At 34.1% G+C, this 21,895-nt stretch overlaps 1 protein-coding gene across 2 annotated transcripts in view; it reads right to left on the bottom strand.

Annotated features, from left to right (window-relative positions):
• Window positions 1-342: 342 nt before the first annotated feature.
• The window catches only part of LOC123547620 (histamine H2 receptor-like), a 315,142-nt gene continuing 293,589 nt past the window's right edge, over window positions 343-21,895 (bottom strand). For both annotated transcript variants that reach the window (XM_053551930.1, XM_053551929.1), the window contains one exon: window positions 343-6,369. In XM_053551930.1, coding sequence (XP_053407905.1) covers window positions 2,652-4,064 — 1,413 coding nt within the window. In that variant the 5' untranslated portion in view covers window positions 4,065-6,369 and the 3' untranslated portion in view covers window positions 343-2,651. The remainder of the gene's footprint in view (window positions 6,370-21,895) is intronic.

Here is a 21,895-nt window from a genome sequence, read left to right as displayed (position 1 = left end):
GCAACCAAAAATAAATATTTATACATTTCATTTCATATTAAATTTATTGCTCTAACAATGTCTCTTTTGCATAGGTTAAACACAAAAGTCTAACACCTATAAAAACACATGAAGAAATATCTTATAAGTAATCAATTTGGGACATAGGCAACACTTTCACTGTTAACCTTTAGCCTTCTGCTGGAAAATGTTCACCTTTGTGACTCTAGCACAGACCAAGATCGTCTTCACTGTTCGCTATTCAGTCAGTAAATTTTCAGTGAATACCTCTTTGAATAATAAGTGGTTCTGCCAAAATTGAAAGTTGGACCAGTCCATCAGAATGCACAGAAAACAATCAATTCAAACAAAATATAAAAAAAATACATTACTTAACGTTTATTTTCTTAACTCATTTTATTTCTTCATAAGAACATATTCCTTAAATGCACGATCCGATATTCTGTTCAGAACTGACTAAAAACTGACACGCATTCACCGTGATTAGTTTTTAAAAATAAAAAACTTAGTGCACGTGTAGGTCTCATAATTAAAATGCCTTCAGTTTTATGTCAAAGTTTTCATAAACAAAAAATTGGAAAAGCAAGTGTTTTGTGTATTTGGACACACTCGCTCTGTTCGTTCAGGATAACTTGTCAATGACGCCAGTTTACGTTTACATTTTCTATTGTGACGCCAGTTTACGTTTACATTATTATTAAACAAAAAATGTATGTCAGTGTATTTCTTATACATTATATTGTAACATTTTGTAATATACGGATCACTCCTCTTTTCCTTTTGAACACAATTTTTACCTGATTACGATATAAGTTCAGTTATTTGTTAAATATGTAGTAAATTATCTCTACTGCGTTAGTAACCCGGTATAAATTTGTTATAATCCTGCAGGAAATTAAATTGTGATTTGTATTATACTGTCAATAATTACACTTCACTATGACAATCTGATGAAGAAAAGTCCTTTTATATCGAAGTAAAAAATTCTTGATATATTCCAGATTTGGACCTTTTGTATGGTACGGTATGGTACGGTACGGTAAAATATTTACAGGCTGAAAATACTTTTGTTCGTTTCTGCATAGGGTCAATATAGCTGCTGTTGAAACAGGTGTGAGTCTTGAACGTAAAAAAGGTCACTGACAGGACAAATTAGCCGAATATTTCAAATTTACCTTTATTACACATTTTTAAAGTATGCTCACTTTGGTTTATGGAAACATGTTTCATTTTATTTTATTTGTTTCTGATTATAAATCAGGGTGCTAGGAAATGGGTACAACTTCAATTAAATATAAACAAAACGACGTTCTGCAAGAAGGCCCTTTTATGCGTGGCGACTCACACATGCTTTCAACACGACTGAGTACAATTAACAACAAAATGAGTTCCAACAAACTTTACAATATTTCTTATGTACATATGCAGATTCAATAAATATTATGCTAAGTATATACATATAACGATATTTCTTATCATACATATGTGACGCAGTTTTATTTGAAAAATCTCCTGCGTCATATACCCTTTAAGAACTAGGGTAACTTGTACCAAAAGTGTTTGTGCCTCCATAGTTAATGTTTTTGCAAGTTGATTCTACAGTTGTAAGAGACGCGTACATGCATTATGCCAATTGGTAACCTTGATACAGAATATAGCCTTGATAAATTACCACACATTAATGTACAAGGTTCTGAACTTGAAGATAAGAATATGTGTTTCAATACTTATGAAACCGCGGACGTCGAAAATATATTGAAAGTTGAATGCCTTGAATTTAGACTACCCAGACGCTAACTGAAATACATGTTTACACTAAAAAGCCACGACGTACCCATACACATACGTCTCAACGGGTAAATACGGGCAACTTTGTCTAACAATTAATTGAATTAAGAAGGAAGAGTGTAAGCTTGTCAGACATAAATGCGTTGTATCCAGTAAACAAATACGACTCTTAGACTAAATATTAATAAAATGAGTAAAGAATATTTCATTTTCTGTTTTAAGTCTAGGAAATTTTATTCATTAAAATAAAGTTGCTGTGCATTCAAATTAAAGCGTAAACGGTCTTTGCAGTAACTTAGAAAACACAAAACAGATCCAAAGGAACACGTGATATCACATTCGGATTTCTTCTAATTTAACACACCCCTATTAGAAAGTACTTTCCACATACTGAGTCTGCACCATGATAATTATATTATCATTAGATTTTCAATAAAACTGTGTCATATATTTTATAATCTCATTATATTATGTCAAATTATCACTAATCTCGAGTGTTCATTAATTCAGCAGCACTTAAATGTCACAAAAGTCGACAATAACTTAACTATATACATAACCTGGATAAATAATATTTTAACTATGGCTTAACATGGACACAAAATGTGAAACTCATGACAAACAGCCAGTCACATTTCAATTTGTGTCAAAACTTTACCCATTTAATGGTTTCAATATATTACCCTCTGAAGATGAGACAATACGCCGATAGTGAACTATCAATACGTGCAGCGTCAAGAACACAGACCGTGAAAAGAAGCATCCGTTATACGAACACATAGCCATAACTTGCCAAGTCACTCGTCCTTTCAAGTCGCGAGTATTGTATCAGAATATACACTGTATTCCTATGTAACTAAATCCTAAATTTTGGATTCACCCATTTTAGAATTACCATTTCCTATGTGCACGTGAGTGTGCCCATGGCTATTGTAACGTACGATGGAATCACGAGGTGGCCTCAAGCTATCACGATCTCGGTCTCTGTATATCTGATCAGGCCCATATTGCTCCACATAGCTCTCACTACGGAGTCTGTGATTAATTCCTCGACACCGAAAGCACAATATTTCTTTAAACGGAGTTCTGAAGTCTCTGTTAAAACGAGCATAAATCACAGGATTCATAAAAGAGTTGAAATATCCTAGCCACATTAACATGGACGAAATCCACGGCGGAATACTTTCTGGATTTAAAAATGGCCGTACTAAGGCAAGAATAAAAAATGGAAGCCAACATAACGTAAAACCTCCCATTATAATTCCCAAAGTTTTAGTGGCTTTCCGTTCTCGTGACGAGCCACCAGTGCTCTTAGTCCGAGATAAAAATGATTTCAGTGTAAAACGTCTTCTTGTAACTATTGGTCTAGACGTTGGTAGCATTTCTGTTGATGCGTCCTCAGCTTCGGTGAAACCGTTCTTATGAAGGTTTCCATTCGGTATATTCAAATGATCGCTTGCACCACTACTCCTAGAGGACTTCGCGGACATGTTTATGTGTTCATTACCCCTGTCTATGCTACCGAGTTTAGAAGTTTGCTCTTTTTTCATTATCCGAGATGAAACTAACCATATTCGAAAATAAATTACGATCATGACAATAAGCGGAACATAGAAGGCCCCAAGAGTTGCATAGATTTGATACCCTATTTCTTGACTGATAAAACATTCTCCTACGCCGAGTTCGTTTTTCCATCCGAAAAGTGGCGGTACGGATATTATGACCGCTAGCGACCACACGGCCGCTATCATTATAGCCATCCGCTTAGGCGTCCTTTTGATGGCGTACTGGAATGGACGTGTTATCACAAAATACCTATCAACACTGATCATACAGAGATTTAATATTGACGCTGTACACATTATAACATCAAGAGACGTCCAAAGATCGCAAATCGTTTCACTAAATGGCCACGTTCCTCCTAATATTTCTAAAATTGCTGCAAAGGGCATAACAAGCAGCGCAACCAGCAAGTCGGACAATGCGAGCGACACAATCAACAAATTTGAAGGCGACTGTAATCGTTTTACAATGCTAACTGCGATACACACTAGGGAATTTCCAATTATAGTTCCAATTATTAATATGCCTAAAATAATTGAAATCACAATCTGTTGCCAAACTTTATAGTACGGTTCAGGTGGCGCCTCGGTTGTGGAACCATTGGCCACGGCTGACACGTTTTCCGTCGTATTAATTGGGAAATAAGTGCTAGTATTATTAAATCCAGTGCTGTTTGAGAATCCAACCACAGACAAATCTGCTATGTCGCCCATAACGTGAACCTAATAACTTTATTGTTATTCCTAAAAATTGTCTATGTTGCAAACACACCACACTGTAGACGATTCATTACTCTATTTTTCTGTCTGACGGATCAAAATCGTTAAAAATCAAATCAAGTCTTCAAGGAGTGTCTCACAGTTAACTAAATGCATTCTGCTAGAAATTCTTAACGTATCGTAATTATCTTCAACACTCTTCATCGTTACAGCGTCACTTATCTGCTTTTTTCAAATTTGTTTACGAGTACGTTTTTCTTTTCCACAGCGCACAATTTTCAATATCTTTTATTTTGCATTGAGGTGCGGGCTATACGTACATCAAATGTATATTTTCCCCAAACCCGTTCGAATTAATCCAATTTCACCTTCAGATGAATTCTTAATAAATTTGCTGTCATCCGTCTAAAGATATGGAAAAACGTTTTGAGGGATTATAAAGTTTCTCCGGTAGGGGGACCACATGTAGTGACTTTAGTAAACGAGATGCGAATAATTCATAAATTTTCTTTAAATACGTCAGTACGCTCTATTGCGTTATTTATTTTAAATTTTCTGTAGTTTAAAGACAGTCTGTGTTTAGTTTGAACGATTTATTGAGTGTTGTATAAGGATGTTCACATCCCATTTCAATGTTACGGCTGTGGATTTAATCAATGCCCCGTATATATAATTCATAGAAGAATGTAATTAACTGAAAAAACTGTTACTGAATTTATCTTTTTAGAAATCAATCTGTAAGATCAAGTCATTAGTTACCGTGTTGAAAGATAACATCCAATACTCTCACCGACAGCTTTTCATTTAATTCAGAGGTTGTCTAATATTCCACATCAGTTTATGTTCAAGTAACCCGTGACAAGGTTAACGGGTATTATTAATTCCGTCCGTTATTTAGTTAGAACAATCACAATTTCACTTCAAATTTCTGCACGTCCTTCAGAGTCGAGTTTTCCTTATTATAAAACACAGACTTAGGTCTTTAATGCGTTAATCCCAAACAGGAAAATAAGAGTTAAAGTTTCCCCTTGATCTGATTCCTTTCCACCGTTATATAAGATTGACAGTGTTATATTCCGTTTTCACTCCGGTACTAAATCCAAGTTCATAGATCCAATCTTGTTTTTTAGTTCTATTTGTTTCATAATTAACAATTCCAAAATCAAATTCTCTCTCCTACAATCAGTTCGCATTCATATCCGTTGCCAAATACAAGCGTCTTTAAGCTATAACCTTGTGCTTGTCATTATTCCGATCTGACATGCGCCTTGTTTTCTCCAAAGCTTTTGTGTATTAGTAAAATAATCCCTTTATGCTTGACCGTACTTACAGTAAGCTAAGCAATCTGGCCATTTAAACACTCTATAGTCGTTACATGCATATAAACCTTTTCTCTTTTAAAACCAATAAACTGTAGCGGAAAATATCTTAAGCAGTATTTATTACCTCTTGTAGAACTCGTGTCTCCCAAAAGAATAACATGTACCAAATTAAGTAAAATTTTGTATTGTACTAGTTTATAACGAGTTTATTTTCAAACCACTATTATCATAGATTCAATTCACCGTAATGAAAAATGTTATTTTTATTTTCAAGTATGTTTTTTCACCCAAGAATTCAGGATTTATTAGTGTAACTTTAAACTATTACCGCTTGTTAAATTAAACTCGAAGGTCGATCACGACTTAAGTCCTTCTAATCTTCGGTGATTTCTTTAAACGGTAATTTATATGTGTACGTAATCCTGTGTGGAAATAACTCATGACGGTTTCAATACATGTTGAGTCTGACTGGAAACTTCTTTCATTTTCAGTCTGCTAGTGTTAAACAGATTACACAGGCGGTTGCGTTGTGCAGAATTTGTATTTTCAGATCATATCATTAGTTCTGCCAAACGAACATATTTCTATCTCCAAAGTTATATGTGCCATGCCAGAATGTGAGTAAGTTCCGCAAATGATGAGAATTACAGGTCCATTTTACCGCACAAATATTTTCTATACTTCTACAATGTTATAGCATATTAGTAAAGATTTATGACTACTGTTATAGCATACGTCCGTAGATCTATTACTCTTGTTATAGCATACGTTTGAAGATATGCCGTTGTTTGAAAATTGAAGTCTACTGTTAAAGCGTGCATTTGAAGATCCTTTTCTGTAGGAGCAGCAAAGATAAACCGTTGTCACAGCGTATGTTTGACGATCTAAGTCTGTTCTAGCAGCATACGTTCGAATACTTTAGTCTCTTGCTATGGCATACATTTGAAGATGTGTATTGTTAATGTCTCCAGAGATACCTGAAATGGACAATTAAAAATCAAATTGATTCAAAACATTCAGATCGAACAACAACAAACATGCTACACCCTTTAAAGGAGTAATTTTAAACAGGGTCGTACGATCCACCTTGGACGGATGACAAAAGATAAAACGCTAACTTTTGCTCCTTTACACTGTTGGTTCGACACCCTCTTGGGTCATAATGTGCTGGTGCTATCCAGTTGACTTACAGTGGTTCGGTCGTTCTGCCCATGTGGCCAACCGTGTCAGAAATGATACATAGACGGCCGCCTCTGAGTTTCACCCGCCATTTAACGCTGAAAAAGCTTCATATGACCTTAAATGTGTATTTTGATTATTTTCTGAATAGGCTTAAATAGATAAGACATAACTGTTTAATAGCTATGGCCTTCTTTGATGACAATATACAAGATTATATCTGTGATGTAGCCAGCTTGACCCACTAGTGAAATGAACTTTAACGTAATTCGATAATTCAACAAACTAAAATTGTGGTTTAAACTTAAGTAAACATTAAAACATTCTATTTGTATCTGTTCTGCTTGCTTTTTAAGCTTTGTTCGGTGTAATTTATATATTTTCAACTACAAAGTTCCTTCACAATTTAGCAAATATTGATCTTACAATTATAAACAGCTAATTCGTTGACTTTTATTGCAAACTAATACCACTCTTAAAGCATTGTCATCAATTTCTCTTAATTCAAAGATTACACAAATTAATGAATCGTAATAATAAATCTAATAGAAAATAAGGCTATTTTCGTGTAGCTGTCTTTTCAAAACTTGTAACAGAGCTGTAGTGGTAAGTAGTAGAAAAATATTAGATTGCGGACGAGTGCATTTTATACACGATCGATTTAAATTAAGTTTGGGCCTATTTCTTAATTAAATTGAATTTAAATTTACTCTGCGTCATTTTCTCTCTCAAATTGAATTACAGATCAATCTGTGTCCAAGTCTCATTGAAACGCATAATTTTGTTGTCATATATCTATAAATATAATATAAAGTAACGTATTATATTCTGAACGAGAACTCGAATTACCAGTCCCTCGGTCCATTTATTTATTTTTATGAAACATAATAACTCTTAATTATCAATGCAATGAGATAACGTGTATTTTACTACAATTAAAGTCCTGTAGTGACTGAAGCCCACGGTGCACAAATCTAACACAGTTTTATACATATTTTTGTAAACCACCTAATGGAAAATCTGTTCTACACTGAACTGTTAAAAACACAGTCAGAAAGTACATATTACGTTATTCAAGTTTTATACAAAATGTATATATAGTATGAAGAAATAGTTCTAATCTATCGGGTATTTTGAACAGTTAAATCATTCCAGCATAAAAGTAGGTGCGAGAATTGCTTGCTTACTTCATGCCAGTTACAGGTTTCTTTTAAAGATCACCTTTTGGTACATTTGAAATTGTTAAAAGAATTAGTGTATTCAAACCCTGTTTCCCCATTCGATAATTATTTCAGGTACGAGCGGGCACCTGGGCGGGAACCAGCGCCTTCCGAAAGTCAGCTAGATAGGAAGGATTTCTACACAACAAGTGAGGTTTCGAACTCACATCAGTGAGGGGCAAGTGATTTGAAGCTAGCGACCTTAACCACTCGGCCACAGAGATCCCTCTGACCATTTTTGTAATCTAAAAGTATGTATGTCTGTTTTTGAAATATGTCAACTGTTTGTTTATTTCCTTTTCAATGACAAATGAATACCTGCGAACAACTTTGTTTCAGTTAGATTATGTTTGTACGTTGTTGGCACAGACACGAACGTTTTAGCAATTATATTTGTAGGTAATAAATTTTTATAAACCTATAAATAGATCAGGAAATGACATTGCGGTGAAATCTAGAAATTGTTATAGACTGTTTAAAAACGGAAGTTATCAAAAGGTAAATCAAGCATGGGCGAGACCACACAGACTGGGCAAAATCCAATGTCATATGTACTAAATCTAAAAAAAAGTAGAGAAACAGTTATCACAGAAGACAGAAGTGAGAGTGGGGGGGGGGGGGGGGGGGGGTTTATGTTGCTCGATTTATATCATAATTAACGTGTGTCTTAATTAAAAAATATTGCACACTGGAAGTTCATTGATACTCCTGTACAAAAATATAACTGCATCATATCTATGATATGTTATTACAAAATAATTAACATTTTTTGTTTTTGCACAGTAAAACTATTTATTAAACATAGTAGTGTTCAAGTCAAATAACACTTTTTCAGAAGACAAGTAAATTCTTTTGTCTTCTATAATTTTAAGCTGAAATAAGAATACAGATTACACTATACCACTCATGTTCGTCAAAAGAAATCCTTTTTGATAACAAGTAACAAGGGTAGCATTTTAGGCATACACGTATATCTATTCGTTTTTAAACAAAACGAAAAAAGAAAGGAATTCATCCTAAACCATATCTAATCATGCTATTCGATCAAGAAAATTGGCCTTTTCTAGCTTTTTTTTCAAAACTTTGGTTTGTCTTAGAGTTATATAGTTATAACTTTCTTCTTCTGACATATATTATATAAAACGTTACGGCATCCATCTGCTTAAAGTAGTGATCCTGTTTTCTAAACGACCCGTCCCTATGTTTCTTCTGTCATATTTCTCATATGTAAGTTTTCTTCATTAACAGTGGAAGTAACTCCAGCGTGTTGTTTCTATATTGTCATCTGTTGATGCCCCTGGCTCCGAACATAGGTTTAGCCATCGGATAAAAAAGCGCTATGTTGGAGGCTTAAAATTTACTTGCAGTATTTATAAAAAAAAAATAAGCACGCAGCAAGAGTATAAAACGAAAATAACAAAATTCTTCGATGTCTGACATTGCTTTGGGAGCTTGTCTTTCTTTATTTTGATTTTCTGGATTTATAATAAGTATTTAAGTATGATAAATTTGAGGTTACTTTAGTTCTAATATACTAGTAGAAAAGTTTTTCTGGCACATAGATACCTAGGATGTCCTAACAGCTAATTCCATGACAGATTTGCTCGGATTGCTCTTGACCAGTTATAGTCTATATCTATTTTTATGAAAAAAATTCGTGACAGCCGGCGAGCTGCCAAATTAAAATTATGGTATATTTTGTCAGTCTCTCATTTCTAGTTCGAATTCAGTGCAGTCATTAATCATAACAACGCATGACTTGGGCATAATTTGTTTAAACATTACTAGATCCTTAACTAACACTACATTCTTTGTCAACCCGCTCAACAAGAGATAATTAACTTGTTCAAAATAACCGTTTAATAGAAAAATAATTTATCAACGGTAAGTTTATATATTATATTTACATCTGTATTACCTTTATTGAATCTTCACTTAAAATTTGATGATAATTACGCGCTTTCAACATAATAACTTGTCTTTCAAAAGAATATTTAATTACTTAATGATATTGAATCACTTCAAAATATCTTATTCACAACGACATTGGTCGTTTTAAAGCTCTTTTCTACCTTAAAGACGAAGATGAAACACGTGTTTATTTGTTTTGTTCATGTATTTAGTGAATTATGCAGGGTCTTTGATGGAAAATCTCTGATATACCTAATGGTATTCAAGTTTATTACGTACTGCTAAGTCATATGTAACAATCAGGTATTCAATAGGGTCTAAGAAGTTACATCCTAAATCACTGATATAACGAAACCTCCGTCTTCATATTATTCATATTAAGAAGAGAACCTTGGCAAGTATCGCATAAACATGTCTATGTTCGAAATATGCAAACCATACATAATCGTTCCTCAAAGTCAAATGAAGCCTTTCCTTCATTTTTGTATCATATACGAACAAATTAGTTGTTATTCCAAGTACTCCAACAATTTTAGCCGGAAATAGTTTTGTTTTTCAAACATATAAGTAGGTAGGAAAATGACATTCCGGTGATACTAATAGAATCTGTTACAGACTTTTTCAAAGGAGCATGTGGGTTACACAGAAGAGATTGAAGAGAGAGGAAGAATATTTAGGAAAGATGAGAAATTGTTTGCGGTATCCATGCTCTTTGAAAATGTCATACAGCCACGTTAATGGATCATAGAAATAATAAATAATGTATACTAGTCTATTAATAATGTCTTGTTACAAAGTAAGTCACTTGTTACTACATCCTAAGTTCTTTTCTCATTTTAGCATAAAATAGTCAGAACTCAATTATGTTAAATATTCAAGACATATCGTTCTTCATGAACTTTCTCAAACAAGGAACATGTATTTTGGTACTGACCTATGAACAAGAAACGCGGCAATGCCACGAAACCAGGTTTTCAACACTTTTTTATAATAACAAAAAAGTATACTGAATCACAGTGCACCGCTTTAAAGCACAACGCTAACCCTAACCCTAACCTAACCCTAACCCTATTTTTAGTAACAATGACCTTGACCTTGATCCCAGAAACCCCAAAATCAATCCCAAGCTACAACTTTATATAAGTTTTCTATACACCAAGTTTCATCATGATAGCTCATTCCCAAGTTAAGTTATTGACCGGAAACCCTTTTTCTATTTTAAGTAACAGTGACCTTGACCTTGACCCCAGAAACCCCAAAATCAATCCCAGCCTTTGTCTTTATATAAGCAACATACATACCAAGTTTCATCATGATAGCTCATTCCAAAGTTAAGTTATTGACCGGAAACCCTTTTTCTATTTTAAGTAACAGTGACCTTGACCTTGACCCCAGAAACCCCAAAATCAATCCCAGCCTTTGTCTTGATATAAGCTACATACATACCAAGTTTTATTCAAATATCTTTACCGAAACAAAAGTTATTGACCGGAAACACCAGTTTGACGCCGCCATCCGCCCGCCCGCCCGACCAACGACATACCCCAATCTAATAACTCAGGTTTTCGTTGAAAACCTGGTTAAGGTAGTTCTGCACGTTTTGATCGAAATTATTTCTACAATGTAGAATTTGATTAAACTCTGATTTTTCAAAACTTCAGAATATACCTAGAAAATTCAGCAAATAAAAAAGATAGGGTCGTGTGTTTGATCTTTTTGCTAGACTGATTTGAAAAATAGGGACCTCACGCAATACTTCATAACGGGAGTCTATGGGAAAATCATAACATTCATAACATTTTCGTGTACAGAAATTTTTCTGCAATGTAGATTTTGATGAAACTTCTCACAATTGTAATAAAGACATGGCCTATTGATTTGATGAAATAAAATGTATAGGTCGATGTTCTTTATTTTGAGATATTTGACCATGATTAAAGTTAAACGGACATTTCACGTAATTTTAAGAAATTATTTTGTATTATTTAACGTGTGATATGTTTTAATATCATATTTCGACTTTAGAAATATAGCAACAGAACCACTAATAAATTTACTCACAGGTTGCGATTAATCCATAAAAATGATTTTTATTTCCGTACGCCGAATCCAGTCTATATTTTACGTTTTCCGGAAAAATGACGTTACGCCATCACTTCCGGTTTATCAAACGTGCAGAACTACCTTAATAAAGCTAGCACAATATTACTGGCGTTCTTCGAAAGCCTCTGTTTCAATATGATAAAAAGTTCATATTTTAAACATACACGTCTCCTACACATAAACTATCTTATTTCTTAGTCTACTTTAGAAATGTGACATCCTAATCTTGACTTACGTCCAGTTACGATACTTGATAAGTTAAAAGAGCACGCAAAGGATAATTAAGCAAACATATATTTTTTTCTTACATTTGTAAACATTTTATTTAGTTCTTGACTAACTGCTTTTCATTTTAAATACATTATAGTCCCGTGTATTTTTATATAAAACGTTACGACATTCATCTGCTTAATTGCTGACACTGAAATCCATCTACACTAATCACAACTGCTGCCAAAATTCTTTGGTGTCTGGCAATGTTGTCGTTTGGTTATTAGTGCTATTTTTCTATATTGTGACTTTCTGGGATTATATGCAGTCTTGATAGAAGATCAATAGTTCGAATATACAATATACTAGGTGATGGAACTGTAGCTAATCTGTTAGGATTTCCCTTCCAGATGTGCAACGAATATCAATAATCAAAGCCTTGAAATGTCTGATGGATGAGGGTTTTTGGTAGATTTATTTTCTGTTTAAATGCCAGTCTATGAATATACATGAATGAGAAACAATTAGCGTGCCTCATATCTAAGATGATCTCTGCCTGACCCAGCTTGTGATATAACCATGGGCTGGAATTCCTATCATTGATAGATCTAATATAATCTAAATGGTCAGTGTGAGTGGATACAGGTTGAATAAGAACTGCTTGTTCATTGATAATTCATCCGCATTCTTCATGAATGGGTCTATTTTGTGTAGCACTTGAACATCCTTTGGATGTGGTTTGGAATCAAATAAAGATGCTATGATTCTCAGAAATTCACATTAACGTTGGTAGCGGGATAAACCCGAAACTAAAAATTATGTGTGTGTGCTCTATAACAGTCTATATCTATACATATGTTGTCGAATTACCACGCACTTTTTCAGTCTGTTGTCTTTTTTAACTTCAGTGAAGACATTAATCGTTATAATACAGGAATAATGCATGATATGTTTAAACTCTAACTTTTTTTACTAACATTAAATTCTTTGTCGATCCGCTCAAAAAGAGATAATTAACATTTTCAATAGAAAGATATATAATGTATCAATGAGAATTCTATACGTAATAGAACACTTTTATAACTTCAATTGACTCTTACATTAAATCTGACGATAATCGCATGTTAACTTTGACATTATGCGCTTTCAACATAACATATCGTATTCAATAATTGCCTATATAAGCCGTAGGGAAAGAAAATATATCATAAGCAGTTCGATTTATTGGCCAAAAAGCGAGACTATGGTGGCGTATTTCTGCCTTAAGATCGCGAGCAGATTCGACACAATTATCTGGTCATCCAATGAATGTTTCCGAACATTATACGGAAAGATAAACATCGACACAATTATCTGGCCATCCAATTAATGTTTCCGAACATTATCCGGAAAGATAAATATCTAAACACAAATAATAACCCTAAGAGTGCTAAGAGCAGCCACCAGGTAAGTTATTTTTCCCTTGAAACACAATACGAATGGATGGAATATTCAGTTCGGATTTTCGTCTGATCAGTTATAGGACAACAGGAAGGCTTTGAGCCTAATTGCTAAGGGTATGTTCCGATATATAAAAATAGCATGTAAGGCATATAAGTACATGTACAGCAGTTTGTTTTATGAAATAAGTTGCTGTTATGTGAGTTCTAATATACAAGTCCATGGACTTTCCAGACACATATATATAGCTATTTAGTGAAAGGGATATTCAATCAGCTAATTTCATGACAGATTTGCTCGGACTATTTACATCCCAATGTACTATTACATTCTATATTTTTTTCTAAGATAACATCAGGAGCAGCTGTCGAACTGTCAGATTATGATATATCTTTTTAATTCTTCTCTCTTTAGTGCAAACTCACTACAGTCAATACATTGTAACATTCGTACATCCTTCGTTTAAAAGGTACATTTTGTACTTGACCTTAAATTCACTAAATTCTTTGTCAACCCGCTCGGTGCGACACTCATTTTGTACTTGACCTTAAATTCACTAAATTCTTTGTCAACCCGCTCGGTGCGACACTCATTTTGTACTTGACCTTAAATTCACTAAATTCTTTGTCAACCCGCTCGGTGCGACATTCATTTTGTACTTGACCTTAAATTCACTAAATTCTTTGTCAACCCGCTCGGTGCGACACTCATTTTGTACTTGACCTTAAATTCACTAAATTCTTTGTCAACCTGCTCGGTGCGACACTCATTTTGTACTTGACCTTAAATTCACTAAATTCTTTGTCAACCCGCTCGGTGCGACACTCATTTTGTACTTGACCTTAAATTTACTAAATTCTTTGTCAACCCGCTCGGTGCGAGACAACAACGTTTGTGAATAACTCTTCAACAGAAACTATTAACGAGATGACTCTATGTTATAGTACTATTTTATTACCGCTAGTGAATATTATAGTAGATTTGATGTTTTGTTTTAGTTGGGTTTAACGCTATAAGTGATATGGCGACTTTCCATTTTTTGCTGACGGAAGAAGGTTCCCTTTGGACATTAATTAGGACATTAATTAAGACAGGAGTGGACACCTGGATAGAACTACCGACCTCCCTTAAGCCTGCTCGACGGCCTCAAAACACCAAAGTATTGTACACACAAAGCGAGGTTTCCAACCAAATGACGCTAGGGGCTACGTTAAATTTGATAACTGCATAGTAACTGCACTTACAACATAAAAAAAAAACTATTTCATTTATCACATGATATTAAATTACACTTCAACCTAACTTTTATACGGACTGGTTTTCGTCGGTATATTAAAATTCCAGACCTTTGTTGTGTTTATTTAATTCCTACCAATTACCTCTAAGCAGTTGACTTAGATCGAAAATTATAATGTTAAATGATGTTTTCAAGTTCATTCCATTCTGTCTAATATTTTGAATACACACACTAAATCACTCATATAAGAGACCATCTTTTCAAATGTATTTTAAATTGATAAATCTATTACCGTATTCAGAAGATTACATCTCCGACCTTTTATCCCACTGGAGTCAGACCAGAAAGAAAATGCTGCTGTACATGTTATACCCTACCCCTAGGTATACTATAAGAACCATTGTCCATATCAGCCAATCAGAATAAGTTTGTTATCTAGGTCAGAACTACATTTAACATTAGGGAAGCTCATCCAAGTGTTTTCTGTAACGTTGACGAAAGCATAAAATATGCAGAGTGTCTCTGCGATATGAAATATTCGGAGACAATGTGACTGGTGCACGATGGAAGATCACTTGGTCACTATGCATAGCACCCATTTACTGAACTGCCTGTTTTAGGTGAGATTTTCGCGTTCATGACCATGGTTCTTACAGTATACCTAGGGGTAGGGTATAACATGTACAATGCAATTTTCTTTCTGGTATGGTCTTATGCATTAAGTCTTTGCAAAAATATGTCTGTTTTTGAAATCATGTCAGTCATATCTAATAACCTTCCAATGACAAACGAAGATCTTCACCCCCTTTTGAATCATCTCGAACATCTTGGTATATTGCGTTGTTGGCACTAATATTTTAACGTTTTAGCAGGTAATGAGTTTTACAAACCTATAAATAGACTGGAAAATGACATTACGGTGATATATAGAAACTGAAATAGAAACCATTTTGCCAAGGTTAATCACCCGTGGAGTTACCAGCGCGGGGGAAACCACTTAAATTGAGCATAAATCTACGAAACACGCTATAACATCAGAGAGGGAGGGGAAGGAAGAGAGATATGGAGTAGGGAGATTCAGGGCTGCCTTGCTCAATGTAAACGTCATAAAATAATACAAAAAGTCATGTCAACTGCCAACCAATAATATACTGTTGCAAAATTATTTACATGTAATTACATCAAACAAAAACAACCAAAATTCTTTTCTAACTTAAGCATAATAAAATCATTTTTCATGTGTTATATTCAGACATAATTCCAAGAGAAACGAAGTCCGAGACATGAACTACGTTCTTGTTGCACGGGTTATGCAAGATATTTGAATATGAATGAAGCTTCATAGTATTATGACATTCCTCACAATCCTCTGATTCGATATATGCAAAAAGGCATACACGTTTAACAATCCGTTCTTAAACTCAAAAATTCTGTTTAAATCATACGCAGTTGCATACAGAAATATCAGCATCTAAACCATCTTATGTCCTAATCTTAAGTTACCATCCAGTGTGCTACTGGCTAAATTCACAGAGCAGGGCAATGTATATTCATGCAAACTGAGTTCTTGGACTGACAACTTTCACCTTGGATTGTTTACAATAACGACAACCACTGCCAAAATCCTTTGATGTCTGACATTGTTTTCGTTATCGATTCTATCTTCATATATTGTGATTTCCCGGGATAACATTGCCTTTGGGTATGGTAAATGTTTTATTCCTTTAAGTTCTGTTGTATTAAGTGATAGATATTACAAGAATCTGCTACGGTCTTCTATCAGGTAATTTCTTGATAGATTTGCTGGGACTGTCTATAACAAATTGTACTTGTATTACTGTAGTCGGATAAAATCAGCGACAGCTGTTAAGAAGTATCTTGTCATTGTTTCCCTTTTTAGTTCACACTTATTACAGTCATTAATCATCACAATATAAGATGTCCGTATGGTATGGTTAAACAGTATCATAGATATTCAAATAACACTGAAAGACAAATTAAATCCGCCATTTTGATTGATATTGCCATGGAAACAAAATGGCTGACTTTTCATCAAGTGTTTATAAAGGTCACAATAGCCTAAATAGTTTTCCTTATATATTCTATATAAAACTGACCTTTTTCAAAGAGCTACCAAACATAGCTAGACCCATTTCAGAGAACAAATCCTTACCTCATTTTAAAGAGTTATGATAAAACTGATATAAAATGAAGAGAAAAGTAGGGGTCATGTATCTTCTAAGAGAGATTTCTCTGGTCACATTTACTTACTGCAAACTGACATCAAAATCACACTGCTGTGACCTGGAAGTACTACTCATACTAAAATTGAGCTTGACTTCACCAAATACAACCTGCTCTCCCATTTTTCCTACCAAAATGTCAACAATACATCCACAATGAAATTTAAACAAAAACTAGCCCCAATTTAGACCTCTGTTGCCATGCCAAGTGAAAAATTAGTGTTCAAATACCTGGCAGCCATTACGCGACTAGACCAGATGGCTCCCAGATGGCTCCCACGCTGGTTCCTTTAGTTTAGTTAGGCCTAAATAATTGAACTGTTCATAACTTTCTATTCTTGATTTTTTTAAAGAATTAACGTCTTTAGCTTCTTTAAATGATTAAAACACTAGTAGACAGAATTAAAAGTAGAACAATGTCCCATTCCCCTTTAACCGCTCAGTGGTCGCAGAGTTCAGCAATATTAATCCATCGGTCTGGAAGCCAGTCGGAGAAATGGGAAGTTAGAGACCATAATCGCTAGGTGACAAAGAATAGCTAAATACTCTATGCATGTTTTACAGGAAAGTATCCTTCATTTTCACATAATTATTATGACTTTTACACAGAATTTCGCATGTCACAGCTGTTTATCAAAATAGTTACAAGCTTGTGTATATAAAATCTATAAGAAGATCCTTTTAAGCACAGAACGCAAATAAGCTCAGTGTGTCTGAATCAGTACATGCCGGGAATGTACAACACCTCTCACGCCACTTGACCGGAACACTGGTATGTTGACTCCGTGATCCCAAGGGACCAGAAAATTTAACAACTTTCAGTCCTGTAACGTGGAGTGACTTACAGGAAACATTTTAACGCACCATAGTAGTAACATGCATGATGTCTTGTTTGACGTCGCGGGACTGTAATAAAGCCATAACATAAAAATGATAATACACTAGTGTAATAAAGCTTTGACGTCGACGTCGTTTACAATAAAGGAGACGTTGGTCAAATTGACCTGTTTATAATAGTTAAAGAAAGCAGAATTTTTCATGTTTCGACAAGAAAAGCTAACATATGATAAAAAGAATATTACATTTGTGTCTTTCCACATTGAATTTATTAAACCCGTTGAATAAAATTGATAAAATGCTCGGCAGAGCCTCACATATTATCATTTTATTTAACTCGTTTAATAAATTCAATATGAACAGATACTCGTGTAATATCCTCTATCTATGTCGCTTTCATTTTCCTGCCCAATAATGTAAATGTATTCGGTTAACTCCTACTGCAGATTATATTTACGACATTTACTAAAAAGATATAAACATAAAGGCCTACCTACATATAAACCTTTTTTTTTTTTAAATATATTTAACAATTAGCCTGCTGGCGGCAAGAGATTCTGCCTTTGCGACCAGTGCAGACAAATATCAGGCTGATCATGCTATTCACCAGTAAATTTTCAGTGAAGACCCCCTTCGAATAACAAATGGAACTACCCAAATTCAGTGATGGACCAGTCCATTTTAGAAATTCAGCAGGCTAAAGGTTAAATAGTTTGTCTTGTACCGATTCTTTACTATTTTCATGTTACTGACTATATACATTTCCTACATCTGGTTTTGTTAACAAACTGAAATTAATAAATTTCGGTATTAATATGGAAGGAGTTGCCTTAGTTTAAGTCTTGGCCGAAGAATTAAATGTCCGATTAATGTGTTAGCAGGCTAGAGAACAGCTGTGTTTTAATGATTTCCCACACAGTGTATGTGTGAAGTTATTAATTATATTTTAATGATCGTGACGAGTCGTGCAAATGGCATGAAATCCATAATACAGATGTTTCCACCTTATTTTATTCAGCAACATATGTAGTTACAATTTTATGCAATTCAAGATATAAAAGTGGTACAATACTTTCCGCAATGGGTTGGGGTGAATTGGAAATAGTTAGTCTTCTTTTCAATTTTATTATAACAATTATAACAACAACTATAGACCTTGGATTTGTAAAGTCATCATTTGTCAAAGAAATATACAAGTTTTGCATTATTTCATATAATTATAATGTTACAACATGTATCGTCATGTTCTACAACATTCTGCTTCGTTTTGATTCTTATCTGTGCAAGTAACCCCATCCAAAAAGCAACAACCACACCCCCCTCAAAACTATCTGTCTCTCTCTCTCCCCTCTCTTACTCGACAGTAAAGTTCATTTAACTTAAACATTCATCGGCTATTTCCTAATAGTCCATAACGTTATAAATATCACATTTCTATTTTCATGTCCACAGTTTACTAGTACACAGTCAACCCCAAATATTTCAAACGTATTGTAAAGAATTGACTGCAAGCATGCATTAATTTTACAATGAATTGTTGTCACTGTAATTTAGTATGTACCTGTGTGGGGAAAGAGCTTCTAAAAAAAGCTTATTAGCTTGCTGCTCGATCCCTTGCCTTTGTGATATATATATTTATTGTAACTACATGCTATTTGTTGAATAAAAATATTGTTTAAACTAATCTGTGCCTCAGACAGCTTCACGTGTATGTTTATTGTGTATAGAAGACTTCCAATTTAACCGCTGGACAACCTAATCGGCAAAATATACTCGGTCTTAGCCTTTGACCCTGATCAACAGTCACAGCAGAGCCACAGCTCACCGCAACGAGTAATCCCTCTCTCTGACAAGGCAGTGGTATTAGAGACCACAGCACAGACAAATATAAAATACAACACTAAAACGTACTTTAAAATGGTTTTTTTCAGAGACATCAAGCGCAGCTATCCGTTTAGCGAGGTACTGATATTTATTTCAAAGTGAATAGAATATGTGCTGCAGCTAAATAACTTAGATCTCACAAACATGTGCCATTTATTTCTTCACGTTTGGACGATAGAAATGTGTCCCTGTCTGCAGTTACCTTTTACAACCGACAAAACAAGTTTGTGAATTCAGCTTCAAGTTTTAGAAGGGTACTCAGATAGTTTTTATTTGTGATGTTGAGATTATTCTAACTCAAGCTAAAGAGTGACTATGAGGGGAGAGAGTGAACTGGCGGTAAACAGTGGTTAAAACCCATTGAGGAGATTAATTCACTGTAAAATCATTAATTTCGTGGGCATAATTTCGTGTTTATGGTCAAACAGCAATTTCGTGGGGATAATTCGTGGATTTCAACCTTTGAACATAAAATGAATGGGAATTTACTTGTTCGTTGGGAATAATTTCGTGGATTGATCAACACGATCGAAATTTCCCCAGAAATGTTGATTTCACATAATTAATTCTCAATGGTGGTTTTACCATGTTAACACCATTTCCCATGCGTGCCCTCTGAAATGTCAGTTTATGTTGTAACTGTGTATTACCTTTAGCATTCAGTGTGCTTCAGTACAGGCCGGCATAATTACAATATGTGGAGTGCTCGCTGTATCGGTGTCTGCGTTCTTTGAATCGTATTTTTGTCCTTGATTTTTGTTGTAAAGGAATTGTGCATCGTGTCCAAGATGTTTGATAAATTTATATATTTAAGTACACCTAAGCATAAAAAAGTAAGTTTGCACATGTGCTAGTTATCTGTAGTTGTGAATACTTTCAGGGTTGAACCTAATGTAATGCATACGTCAAATAATGCATAATGTCAAAGAGTTTCCTTTCATGAACACACCTGTTTAAGCTCATTCTGACATTATGTTGCTTTGTTGCGTTCTATGCCTCCAAAGGATCTTTTCACATACTTTATTTAGTACTGGTATTATACAAGTATCATATTATCTTACATTGTATATACGATAGTGGATATCGTTGGTACAAGGGAAACAAAAACTTATCACAAAGCATTACTTGGATGATTTTCTTTGAACGTCAACATGGTGTCAGTTTCAGGTCTTAAAAGGATATTACAACAAAATATTTAGAGGTAATTAGATTGTTATCCCGCTAAAAAACGAGTAATAATAATAATAATAACTTTATTTACAGAGGATAACATATTTGGTTATAGCCAGTCTAACATATGGTCCTCTAACAAATAATGTAAAAAATCATCTTAATTACGTAACATAGAACGTGAAGTGAAAAATATTCATCAAAATAACGTATCATGAACACATTAATTCTTATTAATTCTAAGTGGCAAAAACAGTATGTAGTACAATGCACAGAGAGCAAATATAATCTTTTTTATTACTTACACATGCTACACTATAATAATTATATAACTGATATAAAGATTTGTTCTTTAGCCTAAGTAAATTTGAAAATATCATTGTTAAAGAACTTTTAAACGTTACAACATGCATGAAACTGACCTCACAAATGACGTAACGGCCCCCGATATGAAATTTGAGCGTCAATACGGAAAAAATGTTACTGTTTCAGGTTCCATTGTAACTTAACGGAATATATAATTGACTATGTAATAACTACGAATGTAGCAGCATAAAAATTGCCTGAATAGAGTCACATGATAAAAAGATCATAACAAATTACTGGACAATATACTTTATAGAAACATTTCAGAGATAAGTTTAGTTTATTTTTTTTATGTCGCGGTATTTTCTAAGACTGCATTCAAGTTTCCGTTGAAATTGCGACTTTTGTGGTGTTTTAAATTCACAGCGTATCTTTTCCAGATATAAAATAAATAATGTTGCATTTTCTAGTAGAAAATAATCAAGACTTTATCAATGCAAATTGTAAATTTTATGTCACAAACCTTATAAAATGCAAAATTTACATAATACGTTGTTAGTTTTCATCCTTTTCTCAAAACTAAAAAAAAAAAACAGACAAAAAAAAAAAACACATGGTGAACGTTTTGAACTTTTGTTACCCTAAACGGAAACGACTTAGTCATATGTTAGGAGCAAATGTCATTGCGTTCTATTTTTAGGAACGACTGCGGTTACAGTGCCAGAACCACCAGCGATCCACATTCCTGAGTAATTAGAAACTG

The sequence above is a fragment of the Mercenaria mercenaria genome, chromosome 9 (genome assembly GCF_021730395.1).
Source record: "Mercenaria mercenaria strain notata chromosome 9, MADL_Memer_1, whole genome shotgun sequence".
NCBI classification, from domain to species: Eukaryota; Metazoa; Mollusca; class Bivalvia; order Venerida; family Veneridae; genus Mercenaria; species Mercenaria mercenaria.
This window is presented reverse-complemented; position numbering and strand designations above follow the sequence as displayed.